General features: G+C 41.5%; 2 protein-coding genes across 2 annotated transcripts; both read right to left on the bottom strand.

Moving 5' to 3' along the window:
- Positions 1-2,088: 2,088 nt before the first annotated feature.
- On the bottom strand, positions 2,089-4,146 carry LOC132044087 (uncharacterized). The gene has a single exon (XM_059434575.1). It carries the CDS (start codon positions 4,144-4,146, stop codon positions 2,089-2,091), a length of 2,058 nt encoding a protein of 685 aa, XP_059290558.1.
- Positions 4,147-11,130: 6,984 nt separating this feature from the next.
- On the bottom strand, positions 11,131-11,801 carry LOC132044086 (protein MAIN-LIKE 2-like). The gene is made up of 2 exons (XM_059434574.1): positions 11,378-11,801; positions 11,131-11,289 (listed from the first exon to the last, which is right to left on the bottom strand). Exons 1-2 carry the CDS (start codon positions 11,702-11,704, stop codon positions 11,131-11,133), a joined length of 486 nt encoding a protein of 161 aa, XP_059290557.1. The 5' UTR covers positions 11,705-11,801.
- Between the last annotated feature and the right edge of the window lie 16,054 nt (positions 11,802-27,855).

Below are 27,855 nucleotides of genomic sequence, written 5' to 3'. Positions count from 1 at the left end.
TAAACTCGTAGCGTTAACTTCGACCTGGTTGCTTTCAATAACTGAACTCATTAGTTGAACAACTGCACCCGAGCTAAGCCCTTCGGCTTCAACCGAGGAGCCCAGATTTGCTAGGGCGTCGGCCTCTGTGTTCTGTTCCCTCGGAGTGTGCTGGATCGTCCACTCTTTGAACCGATGCAAGACTACTTGAACTTTCTCCAAATATTTTTGCATTCTATCATCCTTAACCTCGAAAGTCCCATTGATTTGGTTTACGACCAGGAGGGAATCGCACATCGCCTCAACGACCTCGGCTCCCAATCCTCGGGCCAACTCTAAACCTGCAATCAAAGCCTCATACTCGGCTTCATTGTTAGTCAATTTCGAGGATGTTTTTATAGATTGACGTATTACTTCTTCGGTTGGGCTTCTCAGTACAATACCGAGCCCGGACCCTTTTATGTTGGATGCACCGTCCGTATGTAGGGTCCATACTCCGACTGGTTTACCCGAGGTTAGTGCTAGCTCCCTTTCAACCTCGGGTATCAGTGCAGGCGTGAAATCCGCCACGAAGTCTGCTAAGATCTGAGACTTTATGGCTGTTCGGGGTTTATACTCGATGTCATACCCACTGATTTCTACCGCCCATTTTGCTAACCTACCGGATAACTCCGGTTTATGCATTATATTTCTTAACGGGTAAGTTGTTATTACACATATGGGGTGACATTGGAAGTATGGTTTTAACTTTCTAGATGCACTCAACAATGCTAATGCAAGTTTTTCAAGGTGGGGATAGCGCTTTTCGGCGTCCCCTAAAGTCCTACTAACATAATAAACTGGAAATTGTGTACCTTTCTCCTCTCGGACAAGTACTCCGCTTACTGCTATCTCGGACACGGCCAAGTATAGGTACAATTGTTCGTCGGCCTTCGGTGTATGTAACAAGGGCGGGCTCGATAGGTAACGTTTCAACTCATCCAAGGCTTGTTGACATTCGGATGTCCAAATGAAGTCACTCTTTTTCTTGAGCAAGGAGAAAAAATGATGACTTCTGTCAGAGGACCTGGAGATGAATCTGCTTAAGGCCGCGATCCTTCCGGTCAATCTTTGCACACCCTTCACGTTTTCAACTACCTTGATGTTCTCGATAGCTTGTATCTTATCCGGGTTGATTTCTATTTCTCGGTTTGACACCATGAACCCTAGAAACTTTCCCGATCCTACTCCGAAGGCACACTTCTCCGGATTCAGCTTCATGTTGTACTTGCGCAAGACATCGAAGGTTTCCTGTAAATGCTTCAAATGGTCCTCTGTTTCCAGGGACTTAACTAGCATGTCATCAATATAAACTTCCATTGTTTTCCCTATCTGTTCTTCGAACATTTTGTTAACTAGGCGTTGATAGGTTGCTCCGGCATTTTTTAATCCGAAGGGCATTACGTTGTAGCAATAAGTTCCGTATCGAGTTATAAAAGAGGTTTTCTCTTGATCCTCCGGGTTCATTCGAATCTGATTGTACCCGGAGTATGCGTCAAGAAAACTTAGGAGGGCGTGTCCGGCCGTCGCATCGATCATACGATCTATGTGAGGCAAAGGAAAGGAATCCTTCGGACACGCTTTGTTTAGATCTTTAAAGTCTATGCACATTCTGAATTTGTTACCTTTCTTCGGTACGACGACAACGTTGGCTAACCAGTCCGGGTATTTTACCTCCCGAATGGATCCTATTTTTAACAATTTTGTTACCTCGTCTTTAACAAACGCATGCTTAGCTTCCGACATTGGCCTTCGTTTCTGTTTGACCGGGCGGAAGCTCGGATCCAAGCTCAAACGATGAGTCGTTACCTCCGGTGGGATTCCTGTCATGTCTAAATGGGACCATGCAAAACAATCTGAGTTAGCTTTAAGAAATTCAATCAAATCATTCCTGAGCTCCGGGGTGAGACCCGTGCCCAGGTATACCTTTCTATCCGGGAGGTGGACGAAGAGGACAACTTGCTCTAGTTCTTCTACCGTGGACCTCGTTGCATCGGATTCATCCGGCAAAATGAAGGATCTTGGAACACCGAAGTCATCATCTTCCTCTGCCACCTCGTTCTGTGATTGCTATTTGGTCCCTTCGCTTGTACCCAAGGCATTGGCGCGGCCATCTGTATCTGCCTTCGGCCCATTCGGTACGGCTTCCTCAACTGCGAACATTTCTTTGGCGGCGGGTTGTTCCCCCCGTATGATCTTTATCCCATCGGGGGTCGAAAACTTCAGCATCTGGTGCAATGTTGACGGTACTGCCTTCATCATGTGTATCCACGGCCTCCCAAATAGGGCGTTGTATTTCATTTCCCCGTCAATGACATAGAACTTGGTGTGTTGCACAACCCCGGCTATACTCGCGGGCAGTGTGATTTCTCCCCTGGTGGTTTCACTGGCCATATTGAACCCGTTCAAGATCCTGGCTGTCGGTATGATTTGATCTAACATGTCGAGCTGTTCGACGACCTTCCATCGGATGATATTTGCCGAGCTACCTGGATCAATTAAGATACGCTTAACGTGAGTTTTATAAATAAGTACAGAGATTACCAGGGCATCGTTGTGAGGCTGAGTGATGCCTTCGACTTCCTCGTCATTGAACGAAATGAATCCGTCCGGTACATAGTCCCTGCTCCTTTTTTCCCTCGTGATAGAGAATCTTGTTCTCTTCAGGATAGGTCCTCGTGGTATCTCGACCCCGCCAATGATCATGTTGATCACATGCTGGGGTTCTTCCTTCTCAGCTTTTCTATCGGCTTCTCTGTTCTTGTAGTTGTTCTTCCCCCGTTCACTCAAAAATTCTCTTAGGTGTCCGTTTTTGAGCAACCGGGCCACTTCATCCCGTAAACCTCTGCAATCGTCGGTCCGGTGCCCGTGGGTACCGTGGTAGTCACATATCAACTTCGGGTCCCGTTGGGAGGGATCAGTTCGGAGAGGCTTTGGCCGTGTCACACCTTCTATCTTTCCAATTGCTGCTACCAGGGTCGAGGGGTCGACATTGAAGTTATATTCTGATAACCTCGGATTTTCTCCTAGATGCGAGGTCGTCGCAAAGTTGGTTTTGTATTGGAGACCCCTGCTTGACGTGCCTCGATCAATCCGTCTGTCCCCGCGGTCGACGCGCCTGTCTCCTCGATTACCGGAGTTGGTCCTGCTTTTCTCGGATCTGAAACCAGGCCTCATAGACGGGTAAGGGTGGTACCTGTCCGGTGGATTGTACTCCGGTTCAAACGTCCTCTTCGATTTATCACCCCTCACCCGGTTTACCGGACCTGGTGGAAGCCCAAGCTGATCATCCTCTACCCTGATTTTCGACTCGTACCTATTATGCACATCAGCCCAAGTCGTAGCACTGAATTCCAACAAGTTTTCCTTCAATTTATTGGAAGCGTTGGAACTCCTTGAGTTGAGCCCCTTTGTGAATGCTTGGGTGGCCCATTCGTCAGGGACCGGGGGTAACAACATTCTCTCCCGCTGGAATCTAGTAACGAACTCCCTAAGCCGCTCATCGTCCCTTTGAAAGATTTTGAATATATCCGCTTTCCGTGCTTGCACCTTACGTGCCCCTGCGTGAGCCTTTACGAAGGCATCCGCAAGTAACTCGAAGGAGGGGATGGAGTGCTGGGGTAGTGAACAGTACCACTGCATCGCCCCTTTGGTTAAGGTCTCACCGAACTTCTTCAAACTCACTGATTCGATCTCATCGTCCTCGAGATCATTGCCGGCAATGGCACACGTATATGCGGTGATATGCTCTTGAGGGTCGGTGGTTCCGTCGTACTTCGGTATATCTGGCATTTTGAACCTCTTTGGGATCAGCTTCGGTGTCGCACTGGGAGGGAAAGGTCTCCTGACTATGTATTTTGTTTCTTGTCCGGTGAGGATTGGAGGTGCTCCCGAAATTTGATCCACCCGAGAATTGTAGTCATCCACTTTTTTCTCGTTGGAGTCCATTCGTTTAGTCAAGGCTTCGAGCATTCTTACTACATCAGACTGCTCGTCGATCGGCCTGTCCTGGCTCTCACCGACCTCGACTTCCCTTCTAACCTGGTCAGAAACTCTATCCGGATCCGGTGCCAGCGCATCGCTGAGGTCCCTTTGGAGTCGAACGATGGCCTCCTGTTGCTGTTGCATGGTTACATTATGTTCCTGCAACAAATTGTAAATCAAACGTAAGTTAATTTCCTCCGTTTCTCCTCCGGGGGCTCCATGCCTGTCCGCATCAACACGCGGGTTTTGAACGGGCTGATTGTTGATCGAATTGATGGCGGGTGCGTTATTGAGTGGCACCCCGTTGAGGTTGGCGTCGTGTCCGCTGGATTCATTTTCGTTAAGATGAACAGATCGGCTCGGGTTCGACATCGTGTAACCTGAAATCACAAAAACGAACAAAGCAAGTGAAAGTTGTTTATACAAGTCTGTCACTATTATCCTTAGCACCACGGTGGGCGACAAACTGTTTACCCCTAAAAGAGCAACAATTGAATTTGTACGCGGTTTAAAGGATACGTGACTTAAGCTTAATAACAAATGTAGAGAGTTAACGAGTGCGAGTAAAGAATTAACGAAGCAAAAAGCAAACAAAATAAAGAGCCTGAGTTCGAGATGATAAATCCGGTGGGAGAAGATCCTTGTTCGGACTATGCTCCCTAGGTCCGATTGGGGAAATTCCTTCCTCGGACTGTTGTGCGGATAATTAAAAATAGGAACGGAACAAAAATGATGAAATACTGGGGCAAAGGTTTTTAACGAAGAAGAACTTCTATTAGCCACTAGAATGTATTGTATAGATTGTGATGCCCTCTAATGGGGCTGATACATGCGTTTAAATAGTACAAGAGTCCTACTTGAATTAGGAGGCACGAAACCTCTCGTGGATAAAAACAGCTGCGATATAGTCGGATACGTTCGTTGGTGACGCGATCTTCGGCGATAAATCAGGTGAAGATAATTTTCCGTTGATTTGTGTTTATCCCTTCGGGCATTCTTTGGGTTCTATCTCACGGACTCACTAGCTCGGTCACCCTCGGTTTGATTTCACGAACTTATTATAACGGACCTTCGCTGAATCGGAGGGAACAAAGTTCTCACCGTACACAAAGATATTTTCTTGTACAAGCATAAATAATTGTTGTATCATTCACGTAGATTAAGTGCTCTTCTTGTGCCATTGCATCTAATTACTTCATTATTTTTGTAAATACAAATGATATCAAATTACTTATTTCATTCATAGCAGACATAGAAAAATTAATTATGGATTATTTCATTTGAACCCTCTCAAAAAATAAATATCAGTGTCTTCTTTTGGTTCCATCGCTCGCAGAAGAAATTAAAGAGACGCTATAACTCAGTTCTTCAAAGTCAAAAGAGAGTGAAGATAAGGACAAAGAGAAAATGATTCTCAATAAATACTTCTAGAAACGAATTTGAAAATGATAGTAAATGCTTCACGAAAACTGAACTCAAATGGTAAAACTTCCTTCTGCCACTTGTGTTTAGATTTCTTTGATGGGTGTTTTCTAATAGCTTGAATTACTTTATGTGACGTTAGAAAAGGTTCCAAAGAATATAACCGTCTCAACAACATTGGGGGCCTAAAGCCAAACTTCAGAGAGATGCCCTGTTTTTTTTTTTTCTTTAAAGAAACATCGTCATATATATTCAAAGTCTACTTTTCTAGCCTTTTTAGATGCGAAGTCATTAATTATTGTTTTATAATCGATTTTTTCTAACAATTCCTTTTCAATTGATAATATCGCTAATTCATTCAATCTATTTTGAGACATTGTTGATCTTAGATAAAAATTTATCAATGTTAATTTTGAAAAAAAAAAATCGGCTGAGACAACAGTTACACACACACACACCCCTTTAAGGAAAAAATGGGGCCCCAAAAAAGTTGGGCCCAAGCGATTGCTTTATTAGCCTTACAGTCGAGCCACCCTGAGAATATTTATATATAGCCCAAAGAACTTGATGATGTGGAGCCAATTTAGTTTCCAAAGTTTCAACGTTATGTACCATAATGTAAGCCATCTATCTATGAAAAAGTTGGGTATTGTAGAATCATGTGAACTTGCAGGTTTAAGAAAAGAAGAAAATGAGAAGAAAAACACTAATTAAGAATTTAACTTTGTAATCTGCCATTGTTTATAGTCAATAAAATACTAAAATTGCTTATCACTTACTTTAGGGTCAATTAGTTTTGTAATCCTTTACAAGTTTATTTTTAGTTTATGTCCCATTTTATAAAAGATCTTCATTTTTACACGCAAGATCTCTGAAAATAACACACAAGAGATTTGAAAAGTTTATTTTCTTCTATTTAAATTTGTAAGTGCTTATATATATATATTAGAAGACAATTTCCTCAATATCTGCTTGGAATTTAATGATGTAATATTATAAAGGAATTTGATTATACATAAAGAAAGACATACTTGGATTTGAATTCGTTTCAAATCAACGATTCGTACTTAACAAATATTTTCTAATTTTATTTATGCAGTAATTAGTTGTATTTGTTGATTTTGAGACAATTTGGTAAAATTTGAGCTTATCTTTTTTTGTTTAAATAAAACATTTCAAGTTTAAAAAGATCAAAAAATAAATATTTCAAAATTTTAGCATAATTAAGTAAGTACAAATTAAGTGTGAGGTGAACTTATATCTTAATTACATGCTAAAATTTAAAATAATCATTTTACATAATAATTATTTCTAGAGTAATTAAAAAAAATAACAATCACACTTATTGTCTAATCACATCGAGTATAATGAAAGAATTTCAAGCAATAAATTAGAATATACATCTATATATCTATATTTCGTTTCAAATCAACGATTTGTACTTAACAAATATTTTCTAATTTTATTTATGCAGTAACTAGTTGTATCTGTTGATTTTGAGATAATTTGGTAAAATTTGAGCTTATCTTTTTTTGTTTAAATAAAACATATCAAGTTTAAAAAGATCAAAAAATAAATATTTCAAAATTTTAGCATAATTAAGTAAGTACAAATTAAGTGTGAGGTGAACATACATCTTAATTACATGCCAAAATTTAAAATGATCATTTTACATAATAATTATTTCTAGAGTAATTAAAAAAATAACAATCACACTTATTGTCTAATCACATCGAGTATAATGAAAGAATTTCAAGCAATAAATTAGATTATACATCTATATATCTATACCGACGGGTACCTACATATTATTAAAATGATAGTAATAATAATGAAGAATATGAAACTTTTACTGGAAGAAACAAATGTATGAATTTAACTGATTACATCTTGTATTTATGGTTAATCCGCTATTTACATGATAAAGCAATAATTTCTTATGATGATTCTAATCAAATTTATTATTATTTAGCATTTAATTGTTATATGACAATATAAATGAAATATTGTGAATAAAATAATAGAAACATCTGCCAGTAGTAAGCAAATATATTATAAAAGAGAAATCAATATTTCCTATAAACAAAAAAAGGTGATCAGATAGCCAAATTCACTAATATCAATTGAAACTCAAATATATCTAAAAAGTTGGAAATGGGGTATAAGACAAATTCCAAGATTTAGCCAATATATTGATTAAATTAACAGTCACTAATATAGCGATAGTTTTCATAAAATTCAAATTCTCTATTATACTTCAAATTAGTTTAAAGAATACAATAATCAAGTAAATAGTAAATAGTGAAATAGGTTTGAGCAATGAAAGAATGCCAAAGTAAAAACTTAAAGATAAATAATAAAAACTTATTTTCAATTTTGAGTGGGGAAAAAAAAACTAATAATCAACCATAGTAATCAATATATTGAATAATGAAAAAAAATCCATGCAATATATTAATCGTCTAGAAATAAAAATAAATTACTCATGTAAGTAATTTCAACAATGGAAATTAACTTTTAGATTTTTATGTTGAAATAAAGTATAAGAAAAATTAAGAGCTTATATCGTACATACTACTATAACAAGAAAACCTAAATTTTATAACAAATTTACCAAAGGACTTCTCATCATTACTTTAAAAAGTTTTCAACATCACAATTTAGAACAAAATATGATATCATTTGGATTAAAGGTACAACTCTAACGATAATTAAGATATCATATTAAAAAAAAAAAAAAGGTGATAATTTCAGAGAACTCCCTTCAGATTTCGCTCAATCACACTGACCTGCCTTGCAGTGGCGAATCCAGAATTTTCAATCAGTGTATTCGGAAAACAACTGAACCAACTTTTGTATTTGTTGAGGGTGTTCAAAAGTCAATATATGTAGATGAACACAGAAAATTTACCCTAAATATACACTGTAATTTTTTGCCCAGAGTGTTCGGGTGAACACCCTGAGCCTTTACTACATCCCCCTGCTCTCTTGGGGTTTACGATATTATGCCTACCTCCCTTATTTTGATTTTCTTGTAACCATTCTTTAAACCTATTTAAAATAAATATAAATAAAATATGATTTGACAGATTTGCCCTTCTTGATATTAGTTTCTTCCAATTAATGGACTTTATCAAAATGACTTATTTAACAAATACATTAGATATAGGAGCCCAAGACTTTTCTAACCCAAAAATAAATTTTTGGAACCAAACTAACCCGTTAAAAAAAAAAAGGAACCAAAGTAGGCTTCACGCACAGAATCTGTGCGTGAAAGGACCAAAGTGTACATTTAAAGTTTTGGTCCTTTCACGCACAGAATCTGAGCGTGAAACCCTCCCCCGAGGTACCCCCACCTTTCTTTGGATATCAAACTCAAAATTAAGCTTTTTTCCATACTTTGACCGAAAATTAGTCACGTTTCAAAACACCGGAATATAAATATTTTATATAGAACTTAATATTTTTTTAGTGTACAATAATATCGACTCATTACATCAAGTATACATATACATTTAGATCGTCGTTTTAGGGGTTGTAAAGTGCTCCGAAGTAAGTTTGAAAACTTGTTATACATATACATTTAGATCGTCGTTATAGGGTTTTACTTAATATAGGATGTCGCACGAGTTATTATTAATCGACAATAAATACTAAAATAACTAATTATCATTAAAAAAATAATACCCAAAAATATATATAATATTAACATAAAATGTACATTTTATTTACAAATACACAATCTCCTAAGGCCTAACGATCCTCCTAACCCCACCACCCTCACTATCATCAGGATCCTCTCTCCTCCTCTTAATGACAGGATGATTTATGGCATGATCATCCTTTCTTCCCTTCTTCAGGCCTAGGGTGAAAATATGCTTCCTGTGGGAGACGATAGCGGTCTCCACCTGAGTAGCCTCAATAGATGCCTCAGGAGATGACTCAATCGAAGGAGACTAGACCACAAGAGCAGAAGAATGAACCTGAAATAACATATAAACAATTTAATGTTTCATAAACTAAACATGAAATAACATATAAACAATTATTTAATAAATTATTTCTTTGTAAAAAAACAAACACACATGTGTCGACGGCCTCCCGAGATGGCTGGGTCGAGGGCTCCTTAGTGGCTCCTCAACGGTCTCTGAGCGCTACCGGAGCTATAGCGGGAGATGGAGACGACGTCAATGCGAACAAGAGGAGACGGGTCCACGGGCGCGAGAGAATTAACCTATAATACATGTAAATAATTTAGTTTAGATTAATAAAATAATTAATTAATACATTATTTTATTGTAAAAAAACAAATCTGTGTGTCGACGGGCTCCTGAGATGGCGTATGAGAGGGCTCCTGAGCGGCCCGCAGAGCCGGAGATGCAGATGGTGCCGTAGGCCTGGCTGTAGGACGAAGAAAGTAGTCATCGAAAATAATATCCAAGTTTATGTCCTCATCTCCATCTCTCATATGTAGATCACTAACTGGCACCTACGGAAATAATGACCAAGGATCATAATGTGGGAACATCTCTGGCGTATATCCAGGTCTCTGTGAAGTCGGCGGCCTGGAAGAAGAAGTCGACGGGATATCTGTAGCCGACGGAGCCTGATAGGATATATCGTCAGGCTCATCTACTAGACCTCTGCCAGCCCGATCACCTTTGCCAGCCCGACCACCTTCTGGAACACCCTTTAGTACAGGCTGTGGAGCAGGATTTGGAACATCCTCATCGACACGATGCCACTCCTGTGCCCGTGTCATACCAGTGTCGGTAAGCTGAACTATCCGTGCTGTATATGCCGCTATCCCGGGGTCGGTGGACTCCGTACGGGGAATGCTCTCATGGGGTATCATCAGAGTCATTCGTAGCTGCATATATTTGCAAATTTTAAGAATTGAATAAATTCATAAAGTAATACTCCCTCTGTTTCAATTTATGTGAACCTATTTCCTTTTTAGTCCGTGCCAAAATGAATGACCCCTTTCCTAATTTGGAAACATATTCACTTTATGAAATGATTTACAGCCACACAAATATTCAAGACTTATTTTGAACCACAAGTTTCAAATGTCTTCACTCTTTCTTAAATGTCGTGCCCAGTCAAATGGGTTCACATAAATTGAAACGGAGGGAGTACATAATAAGACGATGGATTAAGTTTAAGACTAATAAAACATATCAGCGCCTCATACGCTCCTGAGAGTGATGCATATCCTCGACCATCAGGACGAGGTGTCGAGGGGTTGGCAATCAAGGAGCGAGTGATACGCATGTACCACGTCATGTACTCATGGACCGGAGTGTCATGTCCGACCGCCGCTAGAGTCGTCATCCTCGCGTTCCATGCATCGACTTCCTGGTGCATACGCGCCCGCCATGCCGCACTGTCGATCGAACGCTCGTCCCTGGTATAGTGGGTGTGCTCCCAATGTGTAGCCGCGGGTATGTTCTGTACATGCCCAAACTGCCGTAACACGCGGTCGGGCGCGTGATGCTCAACGATGTCCATATGGATCAATGGACACCGTGCCATCCACATGTGCTCACCAGCCCTACAAAACGCCGGCAGCTGACCCAAAATCTGATCATACGGCGTCCATATGAAAGCCTATAAAAGGAATTCAACTAGTTAACAATAAAAGACTAACAAAAATAACAAACTAATGTTAAATAAAAAATCTTACCTCGGGCGCCGTGATGCAGTCTAACTGATCCCTAAACGGAGAATGACATGGTGCGTCTCCACACCGCTAGTACAGCCTCGCGACCATCTCCGCGTGTATGGCATATCCTCAGCAACATAGTCATCGGGAGCGTGAGTAGCTATGGGCTGAAAAGGTCTCAACCTAGTCCACACCCATATCTGTCATAGTCATCAAAAAAATTATTTATCAGTCGTTATTTCGAAAAAATATATTTAGTGTTTTATTACACACACTTAAATATATTACCTGAAGAAGAGGGCTAAATGCAGCGACCTCAAGCCTCTCGCCCATAGAGGCTCGATCAAATCCTCTATACATGTAAGACAGGACAGCGGCGCCCCAGCTGTACAATCCCAGCTGGTCTAGATCCTCAATAAAGAGCAGATACCTCATGCTCATATCCGCACCCGACGTGTTCGGGAACATGATGCCCCCGAATATGATGAGAAGATATAAGCGAGCACGTCGGTCAACATCAACCTGAGGCGTCGCCTCGCCAATCGGATGCTGCAGATGTACGAGGCGCAAGTGAGCATGGAGGGAGGACCGCAACAACCGACTCCGTCCACGCATATCCCTCTGATGAGGCACGAAACCAGTGAGCCTAGTCAACTCCCGGGGATATGACAAGTGCGGAGGCTCCACTCTATACAATGCCTATCCATCAATATGTAGACCATAAATCACCTCGACATCCTGTACGGTGATGGTAGCCTTGCCAGTGCGAAGATGAAATGTATGGGTCTCCAATCGCCAGCGCTCAATCATGGCCGTCACTAGAGCCCTATCGTGCACAAGCTGACCAACCTCGATGCACTGGTAGATACCGCCTCAACGTGGTATATCTATGACACGAGGATGTGGAGAAATAGCCTCTAGAATATCCCATGTTGAATCCCCCGAACGAGTACGGACCACTCTACTAGAGGACACTGGTGCATCCCATACATACTGGGACCTATGCTCATGCTTTAGATAAAGTACCCCTCTGTTGTCGAAGGGCCCCAGCTCCATGGAGGTGTCCTATCTATTTTAGGCATTTTAAATTAATCATTAATACATGAAGTAAGGATTAAAGTGGTATATTTTTTACGCATTTTAAATTAATCATTATTTTTTTAATTAATCTCTAATACATAGTATTAGTTATGTAATCTTTTATCGAGAAATTATGCAAAGGATTCAATCCTAAACTAAGGATTTTCAATTTCTAATTAGCAAATAAATAAATGAACAATTAAAGATATAAAGATTAATAATTAACAAATCAAAAAATTAACAATTAGCTAACAATTAGCATATAATTAATAAATAAATAATTAACTAACTAATCAAATCATTAACAAATTATTAGCATATAATTAATAAATAAACAATTAACTAACTAATCAAATAATTAACAAATTATTAATAAATAAACAATTGGCTTAACAAAAACTAAATAAATAATTAGCTAGTCTAACAATTGAAATAACTAATCTAACAATTAACAAATACTAAATAAACAATTAACAAATTAGCAACAAATAAACAAATAAAAAATTTTTTAAAAAAGGGCAGAAACAGCCCTTTTGCGCACGAAAAAAGTGCGTAAAAGTTTTTTTTTGTCCATATCCGCAAATAATACACAATAGTAATGCTTAGGTTAATAATGTAATAGAAAAATCGTAGTAAAATACCTAGATTGAAGCTTTGATTTTGAGTTTTTGAATTGAATTATACGCACTTTATTGCAAAGAAACTTGTTCTTAGACTTCAATATACCAAAAATATTGACTTTTGTGTTGGAAATCAACAAGAAAACGATGTTTTTGATCGTCTGGGACCTCGGAAATCGACCTTTAATGGCTGATTTTTTTTTTTTTTTTGGAATTGGGGGACCAGTGGTGGGGAAGAAGGAAGGGGTCGATTTATTTCAGATCTTTTACGCACAGATTCTGTGCGTAAAAGAACTTAAGTGTAAAACTACACTTTGGTCCTTTTACGCACAGAGTTCTTGTTTTTTTAATGAGTTATTTTGATTCCAAAAATTTATTTTTGGATTACAAAAGTCTTGGGTCGTAGATATAGATAAACGTGTAAAGCACTTCTTTTTACCAAATAAACATGCACGTGTCTTTGCCATAAAGTAAAGTGAACTAATTCTTGATCTCAGGTAGTAAATTTCTCGTAGCTCTTCATCTGCATCCTTTACCAGTTTATCGGCGATTTTATTTTTCATGGCAACCACCATTTTCCGGCAACAACTTCTTCAAATTGAAGGGGAAAATGGACTCCCCAAAAGAGGAATCTGATGAGAACGATTAGAAAAGATTTTGTTATATCTGCGAGCTGAGAAGAAAAATAATTCAAGAAATAGAGATAATCATCCAAAAAATAAAAAATAAAAAATATTGGCAAACGAATTGAAGTCAAATTTGAGTTCTATTTGCTTCGTTCATTCATGAAAGATAGCTGATGAGCAAATTGAATTTTTTTTTTCTCATTCATGATAGACGGATAGTAAGCAAATTGAATTTTTCAGCTACTGGACAACAAAATATATATAGTGGGATTTAAAAGAGGAGAACCAAGGTTAGATCTAAGCTTGCATGAGTGTGAATAACGGAGGAAGCTCTTGGTTTCTCAACGCAGTCGAATTTTGATAAAGTTCATTAATCGGAAGAAATTAATATTAAGAAGGGCAAATCTGTCAAATCTTATTTCATTTACATTTATTTTAAATAGGTTTAAAGAATGGTTACCAAAAAAAAAAAAAATCAAAATAGGGGATGTAGACGTAATATCGTAAACCACAAGGGAGGTCAATGTGATTGAGCGAAACCTGGAGGGAGGTTTCTGAAATTATTCCTAAAAAAATGCACGAAGAGGGAGGATTAAAATAATATACGGGTGAAATAGATCTCCCACGTAAAAAGGAAAATGCCAACTGTAGAAAAGTTGGGATAGGGGTTTTGGCAGGGGGAGGTAGTTAATTTTTTTTATATAAAGTTAGAGGGGCAATGGATTTCAAAACAAAATTAATACATACTCCCAAAAATACCTTCAATCTAAGTTCTAGGTTTATGCATATGATCGTAATTCATAACTATACAATTTGTTATTTTACTTCTCCCAAAATACGAAGAAGAAGATTATTATGATTTACTGTTTGTTATTAAATCATGTTATATTTCAAGCTATATATGGCAATAGTTAGGCGATGATTATGATTGGTGTTCTTTAATGTCATAGTTTTTGTGTACGGTGAGAACTTGGGAAAAGTTCTCTCCGATGCAGTAAAGGTCCGTTCAGTAATGGTTCGTGAAAGAGAACCTTAGATGTGTTCGGTTTAGTTAGTTCCTACAGTTACGCCCGAGGTATGTTCGAGGGGATAAGTCCAAATCAACAGAAGGTTATCTTCCACTGATTCATCGCCGAGGATCACGCCATCAACAGACGTGTCCGGCAATATCGGAACCATTTCACCCACGTGGAAGTTCGTGTCTCCTAGTTTTAGTAGGGCACTAACACTATATAAACGCATGTATCAGCCCCATTAGAGGGCATCACAATCTTTATATCAGATATATTTCACTTACTAAGAGAAAGACTCATCTTCATTTTAAGCCAGTTTCATCTTCATTTTAAGCCAGTTTTCTATTAAGCTTAATCTTCGTTCAAGCTTGTTATTATCATGTTGTTGTTCGTTTTAACGGTCCGAGGAAGGAATTACTCCCAGTCGGACCTATTAGGCACGGTCAGAACAAGGAGCTTCTCCCCGTCAGACCCACCGTTCCATACTCAGGCTCATTTATTTTACGCTCATCCTTTACTGTTGCTCGTTAATTTTTCATTTGTTAATAAGTTCAGTCACATATCCTTTAAACCATGTACAAATTCAATTGTTGCTCTCCGAGAGTAAACAGCTTAGCGCCCACCGTGGGGCAAAGGATAATAGTGACGGCTTATATAAACAACCTTCACTTCCTTTGTTCGTTTTTGTGATTTCAGGCTACACCATGTCAAACCCAAGCCACTCTATTCACCTCAACGAAGATGAATCCAGCGAACACAATGCTAACCTCAACGGGGCCACTCAACAACGCACTTGCCATCAACCCAGTCAAAAATCAGCCCGTCCAAAACCCGTGTATTGATGATGCGGATAGGCATAGAGCCCCCGGAGGAAAGGCGGAGGAAATTAATTTACGTTTGATTTACAATTTGTTGCAGGAACACCACGTCACCATACAGCAGTAACAGAAGGCCATCATACGACTCTAAAAGGATCTCAGCGATGCGCTGGCACCGGAACCGGATAGAGTTTCCGAACAAGTTTGAAGGGAAATCGAGGTCGGTGACAGTCAGGATAGGCTGATCAATGAGTCATCTGAGATGATAAGAATGCTCGAAGCTTAACGGATAGACTCCAACGAGAAAAAAATGGATGACTATAATTCTCGGGTGGATTAAATTTCGGGAGCACCTCTGATTCTCACTGGTCAAGAAACAAAATACATCGTGAGAAGGCCTTTCCCTATGAGCGCGGCACCGAAGCTGATCCCAAAGAGGTTCAAAATGCCATATACGCCTAAGTACGACGGAACTACCGACCCCCAAGAACACATTACTGCATATACGTGTGCTATTGCCGACAATGATCTCGAGGACGATGGGATCGAATTAGTAAGTTTGAAAAAAAATGGTGAAACCTTAACCAAAGGGGCAATGCAGTGATACTATTCACTACCTCAACACTCCATCCCCTCCTTTGAGTTACTTGCGGATGCCTTCGTAAAGGCTCACGCAGGGGCACAAAAGGTACAAGCATGGAAGGCTGATCTATTCAAGATTTTCCAAAGGGACGATGAGCGGCTCAGAGAGTTCGTTACTAGGTTCCAGCAGGAAAGAATGTTGTTACCCCCGATCCTTGACGAATGGGCCGCCCAAGCATTCACAAAGGGACTTAATCCAAGAAGTTCAAACGCTTCCCTCAAACTAAAGGAGAAGTTGTTGGAATTCAGTGCTACAACTTGGGACGATGTGCACAACAGGTACGAATAAAAAATTAGAGCAGAGAATGATGATCAGCTTGGCCTCCCACCAGGTCCGGTAACTCGGACGAGAAGCGATAAATTGAAAAGGGCATTTGAACCAGAATACAACCCACCAGACACTTATCATCCTTATCCATCCGTGAGGCTCGATTTTCGATCAGAGAAAAGCAGGAACAACCCCGGCATTCACATAAACCGAGGAGAAAGGCGGATTGACCAAGGGGACAGATGGATTGATCGAGGTTCATCAAGCAGGGGTCTCCAGTATAAAACTAACTCCACCACTGCCTCACATACGGGAGAAAATTTGAGGATTTCGAAATATAATTTTAACGTTAACCCCTCGACCTTGGTGGCAACAATCGGAAAGATCAAAGGAGCAACATGGCCGAAGATTCCGAACCGACCCTTCACAGCGGGATCCGAAGTTAATATGTGACTATCACGGTACCCACGGGCATCGGACCGACGATTGCAGAGGGTTAAGGGATGAAGTAGCCCGCTTACTCAAGAACGGACATCTCAGAGAATTTTTGAGTGAACGGGGGAAGAATAACTACAAGAACAGGGATGTCAACAAAAAGGCTGAGCCGGAAGAACCACAGCACGTGATCAACATGATCATTGGCGGGGTTGAGATACCACGAGGACCTCTCATGAAGAGAACGAAACTCTCTATCACAAGGGAAAAGAGGAGCAGGGACTACGTACCGGATGGTTTTATTTCATTTGATGATGAGGAAGTAGAAGGCATCACACAGCATCACAACAACGCCCTGGTAATCTCTATACTTATATATAAAACTCACATTAAACGTATCTTAATTGATCCAGGTAGCTCGGCAAATATCATCCGATGGAAGGTCGTCGAGCAACTCGGTATGTTGGATCAAATCATACCAACGACGAGTGTTTTGAACGGGTTCAACATGGCCTGTGAAACCACTAAAGGAGAAATCATATTGCTCGTAAACACAAGTTAGGGTCGTGCAGCACACCAAGTTCTACGTCATAGATGGAGAAATGAAATATAACGCCCTGCTCGGGAGAGAATGGATACACGAGATAAGGGCGATGCCGTCCACATTACACCAAATGCTAAAATTTCCAACCCCCGCTGCCAAAGAAATGTTCGCAGTTGAGGAGGCAATGCTGAAAGAATTGACACCAAAGGCCGATACTGTAAGTTGCATTAAGACTGCAGATGCGGGCAGAGAGGACAATTAGCAATCACAGAATGAGGTGGCCGAGGAAGATGATTTCGGCGTACCAAGATCCTTCGTGTTTCTAGACGAATCCGATGCAACGAAGTCAACAATAGAAGAACTGGAACAAGTTATCCTCTTCGTCCATCTCCCAGATAAAAAAGTATACCTGGGCACGGGACTCACCCCGGAGCTCAGGAATAAGTTGATTGAATTTCTTAAAGCTAATTCAGATTGTTTTGCATGGTCCCACTTAGACATGACAGGAATCCCGCCGAAAGTGACCACTCATCGTTTGAGCTTGGATCAGAGTTTCCGCTCGTCAAACAGAAATGAAGGCCAATGTCTGAAGTCAAGCACGCATTTGTCAAAGACGAGGTAATGAAGTTGTTAAAAATAGGATCCATTCGGGAGGTCAAATATCGGACTGGTTAGCCAATGTGGTCGTCGTACCGAAGAAAGGTAACAAATTTAGAATGTGTATTGACTTCAAAGATTTAAATAAGGTGTGTCCGAAGGATTCTTTTCCTTTGCCTCACATCGATCGTATGATAGATGCGACAGCCGGACACGCCCTACTAAGTTTTCTCGAGGCATACTCCGGGTACAATCAGATCCGAATGAACCCGGAGGATCACATCTTTTATAACCCGATATGGAACTTATTGTTATAACGTAATTCCCTTCGGATTAAAAAATGCCGGAGCTACCTATCAACGCCTAGTTAACAAAATGTTTGAAGAACAAATAGGGAAAATGATGGAAGTTTATATTGATGACATGCTAGTTAAGTCCCTGGAAATAGAGGACCATTTAAAGCATTTGCAGAAAACCTTCGATATCCTACGCAAGTACAACATGAAGCTCAATCCGGAAAAGTGTGCCTTCGGGGTAGGATCGGGGAAGTTTCTAGGATTCATGATGTCAAATCGAGGAATAGAAATCAACCCGGACAAGATACAAGCCATCGAGAACATCAAGGTGATCGAAGACGTCAAGGGTGTGCAGAGTTTGACGGGGAGAATCGCGGCCTTGAGCATATTCATTTCTAGATCCTCCGACAGAAGTCATCGTTTCTTCTCCTTACTCAAGAAAAAGACACCCGAATGTCAACAAGCCTTGGATGAATTAAAACACTACCTGTCAAGCCCGCCCTTATTGCACACGCCAAAGGCCGATGAACAGCTGTACCTATACTTGGCCGTATCCGAGATAGCGGTAAGCGGTGTTCTTGTCCGAGAAGAAAAAGATACACAATTTTCGGCCTATTATGTTAGTAGGACTTTAGGGGACGCCGGAAAGCGTTATCCCCACCTCGAAAAGCTTGCATTAGCATTGGTAAGTGCATCTAGAAAGCTGAAACCATACTTCCAATGCCACCCTATATGTGTAATAACTATTTGCCCGTTAAGAAATATAATGCATAAACCAGATATCCGGTAGGTTAGCAAAATGGGTGGTGGAAATCAGCGGGTATGACATCTAGTACAGACCCCGAACAGCCATAAAGTCCCAAATCTTGGGGGACTTCGTGGCAGATTTCACACCTGCAATTGGTACCCGAGGTTGAAAAGAAATTGGCACGAGCCTCGGGTAAAACAATCGAAGTCTGGACCCTGCATACGGACGGTGCATCCAATGTAAAGGGGTTCAAACTCAGGATCGTGTTGAAAAGCCCAACAGAAGATATAGTACGACAATCTATAAAAACATCCTCAAAATTGACTAACAATGAAGCCGAGTATGAGGCCTTGATTGCAGGTTTAGAATTGGCTCGGGGACTGGAAGTCGAGGTCGTTGAAGCAAAATGCGATTCCCTCTTGGTCGTAAACCAAATCAATGGGATTTTTGAGGTAAAAGAAGATAGAATGCAGAAATATCTATAAAAGGTTCAAGTGGTCTTAAACCGGTTCAAAGAATGGATGATACAACACACTCTGAGAGAATACAATACCGAGGTTGATGCTTTGGCAAACCTGGGTTCCTCGGTTGAAACAAAAGGGTTAAACTCAGGTGCAGTTGTTCAGCTGATGAATTCGGTTAGTAGAAGCAATCAGGTCGAAATCAACGCAATAAGCTTGACTTGGGATTGGCGAAATAAAGACATAAATTATTTGGTGGATGGAAAGCTGCCCTCGGATCCAAAGGAGTCACGTGTATTACGGACTACAGCGGCAAGGTACTGCATGATCGATGGTAAGCTGTACCGATGTTCCTTATATGGCCCCCTCGCCAGATGCTTAGGGCCCTATGAAGCAGACTATGCGATGCGAAAGGTGCATGAGAGAACATGCACCAATCATTCTAGAGCTGAGTCGCTGGTCCGAAAACTAATTCAGGCAGGATACTATTGGGATCATATGGAAGCGGATGCAAAAAACTTCATCCGCAAGTGTGACCAGTGTCTGAGACACGTCCCGATGATACATCAACCGGGTGAATTGCTTCATCCGGTATTTTCCCCTTGGCCTTTCATGAAATAGAGAATGGATATAGTCGGACCCCTACCATCAGCACCAGGTAAGGCTCGCTTTATATTATTTATGACTAACTATTTTTCTAAGTGGGTTGAAGCGCAGACATTTCAAAAGATCCGAGAAATAGAGGTCATCAATTTTATATGGGACCATATCGTTTGTCGGTTGGCATCCCGGCCGAGATCACATGTGACAATGGCCGTCAATTTATAGGGTCCAAGGTAAACGATTTCCTTGAAGGATTGAAAATAACGAAGTTAGTGTCGACTTCGTATCACCCGAGTGCAAACGGACAAGCGGAATCCACGAACAAGACTATTATTCAGAACTTAAGGAAACGCCTCGATGAGTCTAAGGGCAGATGGAGGGAACTCCTCCCCAAAATATTTTGGGCATACAGAACGACGCCGAGGTCAACCACCGACGAAACACCATTTTCTCTTGTGTACGGCACAGAGGCTCTAATCCCAATGGAAGTAGGCGAGCCCAGCTTCAGGTTCCAATACGCCACGAGGGAAACAAACGACGAGGCAATGCCTATAAAGCTAGATTTGACGGAGGAACTGCGCGAAGCCACTTTAGTCCATTTGGCAGCTCAAAAATAACGAATAGACAGATATTACAACCAAAGAACCAACCTCCGACACTTCCAAGTTAGGGACTTAGTCCTTCGAAAGGTGACACTGCATACGAAGAACCCCAACGAAGGAAAACTCGGGCCGAATTGGGAAGGACCATACAAGGTCACCAGAATAACGGGCAAAGAGACTTACCAGCTCGAGACAATGGATGGACAACAGATACCGAATAATTGGAACGTGGCACACCTAAAGAGATACTATTGCTAAGGTACGAATTTAACCTTGAAAATTGCTCAAATTTCTTAAACACTAACCCTTGCAGGAAAAGGCACAACGAACCAAGATAACGGACTCAAATCGGAAAACACGTGTTGCACTCTTTTTGCGTTAGCCAGATTTTGTCCCAACTCAGGTTTTTCGAAAAGGTTTTTAACGAGGCAACGATGTATAGCGTGTTACTTAAATGTTGAAGACTGGCTTCGAGCCGAGACTAGGGACTCCCCGGTAACAACGATAGTGTTTTCTCCTTTTCATACTTCGAATATCAAACACTGGGGGTCTAGAGTATGACCCCATGAGATGTGGAACCAAGGACACTGAAGGATTATGATATTTGTAAGGGCCAAATGACCAAATGAGTCGTGCCCGGATAGGTTATTTGTAAGGACCAAACATCCAAATGAGTCGTGCCCGGATAGGTTAGGTTATTTGTAAGGGCCAAACGACCGAATGAGTCGTGCCCGGATAGGTTAGGTTATTTATAAGGGACAAACGACCGAATGAGTCGTGCCCGAGTAGCATGTGTTGCCAAGGCAAAACAATTGAGTCGTGCCCTTAGGTTCCATGTATCGTTTATCATTATGAAATAAGAAACACTTCGGTTCAAAACACTCCAACTCATATTTTCGTTCAAATATTCCAACTTCCCATTTATAAGCATTCATAAAAAAATTGGTGCACCTACGTTTTTCCCTGGAGAATCGAACCAGAATAAAGACTGAAAGAATTTGGACTCGATATAAATATGATGGCTCTTAAACATATCGGCTAGAAAGGCTTAATGTGCCAATCCGGAGACGTTCGAATTTCCGAATGAGAAATAGAACCAAGTGTCTTAAAGGCCCAAAAAAAAATTATATAAGTATATCGGTCAAAAACACGCGGAGACATAGTTTTTTACATCGGCCCAAAATCTGCCGAACCATTTACAAAATTACATCGTCTTAGAACATGCCGAGTCCAAAACCATACAAAAAGAAGTTATATTACTCCTCTCCCGAGGAGGCAAGTTCTTCAGAGTTCGAAGGGTCTTCTCCGGAGCTTTCATCGTTAAGGGCCTTGTTCATTTTTGCTTCTATCTCTTCAGCCTTAGTGATCTTATCCCCAATACCCTCGAGGCCTTATTCTTGGATCTCACGGAGGGTATGAACCCGAGTCAACCACTTCATGTGCTCGGCCTTGAGAATGGAACGGTTGGTGGCAGCTTCTACATCGGCAACGGCCCTTCTTGGATGCGACGACGAGCAACTAAGGTTTGGTCGAGTTGAGTAGTGAGATTCCTCACGGCCTTAGCCTGATCATCCGCTGCCTTCTGAGCTATTTTTAGAGCCTCACCCTACACAGAATGCTCGGCTATAATCCTGCCAAATCCGGCCTTAAGTGTATCAAGTTCCTGCCTCATCTCGAACATGGCAGCTACTCCTTCCTCAAAGGCCTCGGAGGAAAACTCAACCTCCATAGCTAGCCTGTCCTTATCCACCTGAAGGATGGTAAACTTCTCGCCCAGGGCCTTCAGTTCATTTCCTGCTCGGATGTTCTCTTCCCTAGCAATGGCGAGTTCGGTTATTGCCACTTCAAGTTCGGCTTTGGCAACATCAAGATCAGCCTTAATAGCATTTAGCTCGGCCTTAAGAACGGCACCTCCCGGGACTCCACAAGCCTCTTTTCTGCATCCCGCAGCAGGGCCTCGAACTTGTAAGTTTCACGACCCTGAGCATTAAGTTGACCTCGGGCATCATCTAGCTGACATCGCAGCTTAGTACATTCCCTTGAACCCCATAGAAACCCCTCATGTGCCAGCTCAATGGCCTGCATTCGATGACATATTAGTAAAGAGTAATTGGAATACCAAAATAAAGGGGAACTCACTCGTGCATACCCGGTTACAGCGTGCATACTCCCGTTCAAGAGACACAGCCACGATACTTCGTTCATCTTTTCACGATCCTCTTGGGACACCAAAGGACAAAGGTACCTAGACACACCAATCGAAGAGACAAAAATTGAGTATCTTCGGGTACAGTGATGACGGTAGACCTCGTCCTTCTCGGGTCAACACTCAAAGCAGGAAACATACCTACAAGATAGGGCTGAGAACCCGAATCAGTACTGTGCATAGGCCATCTCCTATCGAGGGGGATCGATAAGTTAAAACTCGTGGGATCAGCCCTAACGGCATCTACCGGAGGGGTCTCACCCAACATATGCTCGAGGTCCTCCCTATAGGGGGAAGAGGTCTCAGGCAAATCTTCCATGTCCACAGCAGGTTCTCCTTCGGACTGATCATCATCGATAGAAATAACATCGTCGAAAATCCTGATCGGGCTTCTAAAGGGCTGTTGGAAGGCAGCATCGGGTAATCCTTGTGGGAGGGTTATAGGTTGCATCTCCGTACCAGTCATAGTGGGACTAGCCACGGGAGCAGGTGGTGCAGTTTGGTGCCCCCGGACAGCAATCATGAAATCTTCGTCTGGATAGTCTCTCAAATCCACAAAGGTTGACTTCGAGCCGCGGCCGGTTTCTTTCTCTTAAGGGCCCTGGAAGATGAAGGCTGGGAAGATATGCTCATTTTTTACTTGAAGCTACCTTAGCTACAAGCTACTCCGAGTCAGCCAGGTCAAACATCGAGTTTCCCCTCGGAGAGAGGGGAGGAGGATCCCTCAGTCGGGTCTTGTCCCGTTTTAAGCCTACCAATGTAACGAAGTTAACACACACAAAAAAATAGAAACGAAGGGAAGAAGCTGAATAAGACTCACCGTGATTTTTCACCACCCATCTGCCTTTCGACAAATCGGCCCAACATCTTAGCTCATGGGGGTACTGAGCCATGAGTCTTTCAGCCCAGACCTCGAGGTCGTCGATCACACGAGGAATCCACTTTCTGGCTGCAAGACAAAGCGATTACATGAACAAAAATGTGAAAATAAAGAAATATTGAGCATTAAGGTTGCTTACGTCATTTGTTCCACTTCTCGAGGAAGGGACGATGGCTCGGAGGAATAATCTCCTCGGTCTTGACATGGACATACCGTACCAACCACCCCCGGTCCTTATCGTCCACGCTGGAAAGTATGGGATACTTTCCACGCTTTAGCAATTTCACTATTCCCCCGCGAAATAAGCGGGGTAAGTAAAGCCCGATCAGATGATCAAGCGTAAATAGAGCATTGACCTCGTTGGCCAAAAACCGAATGCATGTAACTACACGCCAAACATTCGGCCCAATTTATCCGAGACATAGTTGGTATATTTGGCATATATCCAAAATGCCCACGTCAATTGGTGGATCTAGATTGTACGTAAAAGGGAAGGTATACACACTAGAATACCCCTCCATGTATGTGGACATGTCTTCATCAAGGATCGAGATCAGGATCTCTGAAAGACCATACCACCATTCGCCAGTGGGTGGTAGTGTCGGATCTACTTCCCAACCGCACTCAGCTCAAACTTGTGGTAGAAGCGCCTCGGTGATAGTCGAAGGATAAGATCGGATGTCGTGACCTCAATCCGTGTCTCCCTTTGGGGTCTTTTTCGAAGCAATTTCTGAATCGAAATTAAATGCCAATGGCATTACATCATGACCCCGGGGTTCATAGGGGACTGCTTCGGTACCTGCACCGGCAGCAGTACCGATGGCGCGAGGGGAGTCGGACGGAGTGTTTTCTCGTGATGACGAACGCCTAGAACTTGAGGCCATATTTTGAAGTGAGTATTGAACCAAACGAATAAAGTGACGTGAAGAGGAGGAAGAATAAACAAGAAGGAAATGAAGATCAAGAGGCTATTTTTAAAGTTTTTTTGAAGAAATGGTGAAGAACAGGGGCTTGTTCTTGAGATTTGAAAGTCAAATCACTGAGTGGTGGAAAGTTTTTGAAGTTATGGAAGATGATAAAAAGTTCAGGAGGAAGATATGAGGAAAAGAGAGGGTGAGCCAAGTTATATATAAGGGGGACAAAACGCTTCCCATTCGACGCCTCTCACCCGACCAGTCACGAGACTACACGTGCAGCGAAGCGGATAATCGAAAACCAACGTGTCCTTCATGTCAGTAAAGTGACATGATGAGACGTTTGGGTTTCCCGCGCATTTTTGATGAATCGCATTTAAGCCTGGCCACTCCGAAAAGAAGAATTAAGTTCAAAAATGAAAAAATAGAGCTACAAAATTCAAAAAAGTGGTTCCATTAAACATCCGAATAGGTAAATTGACATTGGTCTAAAAGACCGTACAAAGAAAATCAAATAAATCTACATCAATCTAAATGACCGTATAGAACTAGAACTATCAGTCGAAATGACCGAACAAAGCAAAATCCTAAGATCCCGAGCTCTATGTCTCATCAATCTTAGGTTGATCGCATTTCCCCGATAGAGCCGCTTTGAGCGGTCATTCTCTGCTCGAAGTCGGGCGATCTCCTCAAGAAAATTCTCCGGTGTTCGAGTTGGAGAAGCATCAGTTGGGGTCGCAACAGCCTCATCTTCGGCATCATCGTCGATCTCCACAATCGGTGTCGGACCTTCCCTGGACAATTCCCTTTGGGAAATCTGGCGAGATTTAACCCTAGCACTAATTCTCGGACTACCCGCTGGAGTCTCCGATATGGCTCTTCTGTTCGGCACCTTAGCCAAACTAGTTGTACTACCCTCGACTGCATCCTCGGGCTTTATTTTAGCAGCCCTTGCCTTCAAAGCCTTCTTCACCAGAAGCCCTGGCACAGGAAGAACAAGATTTTTTTTTTTAAATATGATGGTAGCAGAGAATGAGATTTACCATGATTTTTGCCCCTCCATCCAATCGGGCCCAAATCTCTCTAAGAGCGGCCTACATTTTTAGCAACACCCAAGACGGTAGTTAACCACACGAATATCCCGAGTAAAAACTCAAGCTCAATAATAATTGGTTCGGAATTCTATTCCTCGGGCAGAAGATCGGGGTTGGCAGGTTGTAGTTGGGCCGTTCTCATCTTGACGAACCGGTGCAACCATCCTCGATCAAAGTCATCCTCAGGGTCGATTAGGCCCCGAACGCCTCGAGGGATCAAATGCATTATACCCCCACGGATGACCCTGGGAATATAAATATGGATTAAATGGTCCAAGGTAAATGGGACTCCGGCCATATCAGCTAAAAACTGGATGCAATAGACAAGTCGCCAAATTTGAGGAGCAACTTATCCTACGCAAATCCGATGAATCGGAAGTGTGAACCCGATGGCACAGAAGTAAGTGTACATAAGGGAATGATCGGGGATGTGGTGGTTAATTCGCCTCCCCATCCCAGCAAGCGAAATCTCAACCCCCGCATCTAAGCCACACTCTCTCCGAACCCTAGGAGTTGTGTCGTCGGTAATGAAGGATTCAAAGTTCCTCACATGGTCGTAGTAGTGATCGACCCTGCAATCATCCTCAAAATTAAACCTAGCCGAGACAATTTCAGCTGCTTGGAGTTCGAGGTCTATCATAATAGGGGGTTCGAAAGATGGTAAAGGTTCAGTGGAAGATGGTACAGGCGAATTTGAGGGAGTGACAGCGTCGGTTAACACCAGTGGAGGAGAAGACATCCTAAAGCAAAGCAAGAGCAAGATTTTCAGAATGTGTGAAAGGAAGTGATGCTTTGCATGGCTTTATATAGGGAGGAGGTTGAAGGTGGAGAAACTTCCAGAAACTTCTAGAGACTTCTAGTAACGGTAGAGTTCAAAAGGCCAAAGGATTCTAGTGAAATCCATGTTACCAAAACATGTAACGATGCAGCATTTATTGTGTTTGATTTTCGGATAGTCTATTATGCGACTGTGGTTTTGAGAGAACGGGGTCTTTTCAATCCATTTTCCGTTTCCATTTCTTTACTTCGAAAAATGGAGGGACTATCTGTGTACAAAGGATAACTTGGGAAAAATTCTCTCTGATTCAGTAAAGGTCCGTACACCAATGGTCCATGAAAGAAAACCATGTATCCGAGTTAGTGAGTCCGTGATATTATGCCCGAGGTATGATTGAGAGGATAAGTCCAAATCAACGGAAGGTTATCTTCCACTGATTCACCACCTAGAATCACGCCATCGACGGACGTGTCCGATGACAACGGAATCGTCTCACCCACGTGGGGTTTCATGTCTCTTAGTTTTAGTAGGTCACTCTCTTCAAGTTTCTTCAAGTTGTGAAGCTTAGGGAGTTAGTGTTAAAGCTGATCTTTAGAATCTTAGAACCCTCAAGGTATGTAAATGATTTCTACCCTTATATTTAAGTTGATTACCGAGCGTTTTAGTGATTTTAAGCGAAGAGAGGGTATTTGTGGAATAGGTATGGTGATGAAGGTTAAGGTAGTGATTTGAGGCTATTTTAAGAGATGATTGGGGATAGATTTGGGTATATATTTATAGATAAGTGTTGTTATTGTTGTTGTGGTTGATGTTGGATTGAATGGAAAGTAGAAGGGTTGTTAAGCTTATAAGGGAAATGTTGCCCATAATTTATCAAGCTCTATTCGTATTTAAAATGATTAGTAAGTGAAGTAAATAGTCTAATTAAGGCTTACGTTATCTTAATTATAGACTTCCAAGTTCGAGAGGTAGAAGTTGGACGATTGGGTATACTTCAAGGTATGCTAAGGTTAACCTTTCTTTCATTTTGGCATGATCTTATGATATGAACGAACAAGCAAGTAAACGAGCATCCATATTACTCTACTCTTAGAAGCACTAGGAGTACTTCAGTCTTTGATGTTCCTATGCCCCATCTATGATTGTTCCTTCTGTTCATGGGTCTTGAGATTTCTTATATTGATGATGTTAGCTCAAAGAATGTTCATCGTTGATAGTACGACCTCACGTCACTCAGAGAGTTCTATGTATTCATTTCATGTATGCATTGCATCCATATTCATATGCATATTGACCCGTGACCAGAAGGCATTAAAGGGTTGTTAAGCTTATAAGGGAAATGTTGCTCGTAATTTATCACGCTCTATTCGTATTTAAAATGATTAGTAAGTGAAGTAAATAGTCTAATTAAGGCTTACGTTATCTTAATTATAGACTTCCAAGTTCGAGAGTAGAAGTTGACGATTGGGTATACTTCAAGGTATGCTAAGGTTAACCTTTTTTCATTTTGGCATGATCTTATGATATGAACGAACAAGCAA

The sequence above is a fragment of the Lycium ferocissimum genome, unplaced genomic scaffold (assembly GCF_029784015.1).
Source record: "Lycium ferocissimum isolate CSIRO_LF1 unplaced genomic scaffold, AGI_CSIRO_Lferr_CH_V1 ctg3490, whole genome shotgun sequence".
NCBI classification, from domain to species: Eukaryota; Viridiplantae; Streptophyta; class Magnoliopsida; order Solanales; family Solanaceae; genus Lycium; species Lycium ferocissimum.
This window is presented reverse-complemented; position numbering and strand designations above follow the sequence as displayed.

What these genes read in the sequence shown, in the direction of transcription:
- LOC132044087 (XM_059434575.1), bottom strand. Translation starts at nt 4,146, where the DNA reads ATGCAACAGCAACAGGAGGCCATCGTTCGACTCCAAAGGGACCTCAGC.
- LOC132044086 (XM_059434574.1), bottom strand. Translation starts at nt 11,704, where the DNA reads ATGCGTGGACGGAGTCGGTTGTTGCGGTCCTCCCTCCATGCTCACTTG. An exon ending in CATTTAGCCCTCTTCTTCAG is followed by an intron (nt 11,290 to 11,377) that starts GTAATATATTTA and finishes TGACTATGACAG; the next exon opens with ATATGGGTGTGGACTAGGTT.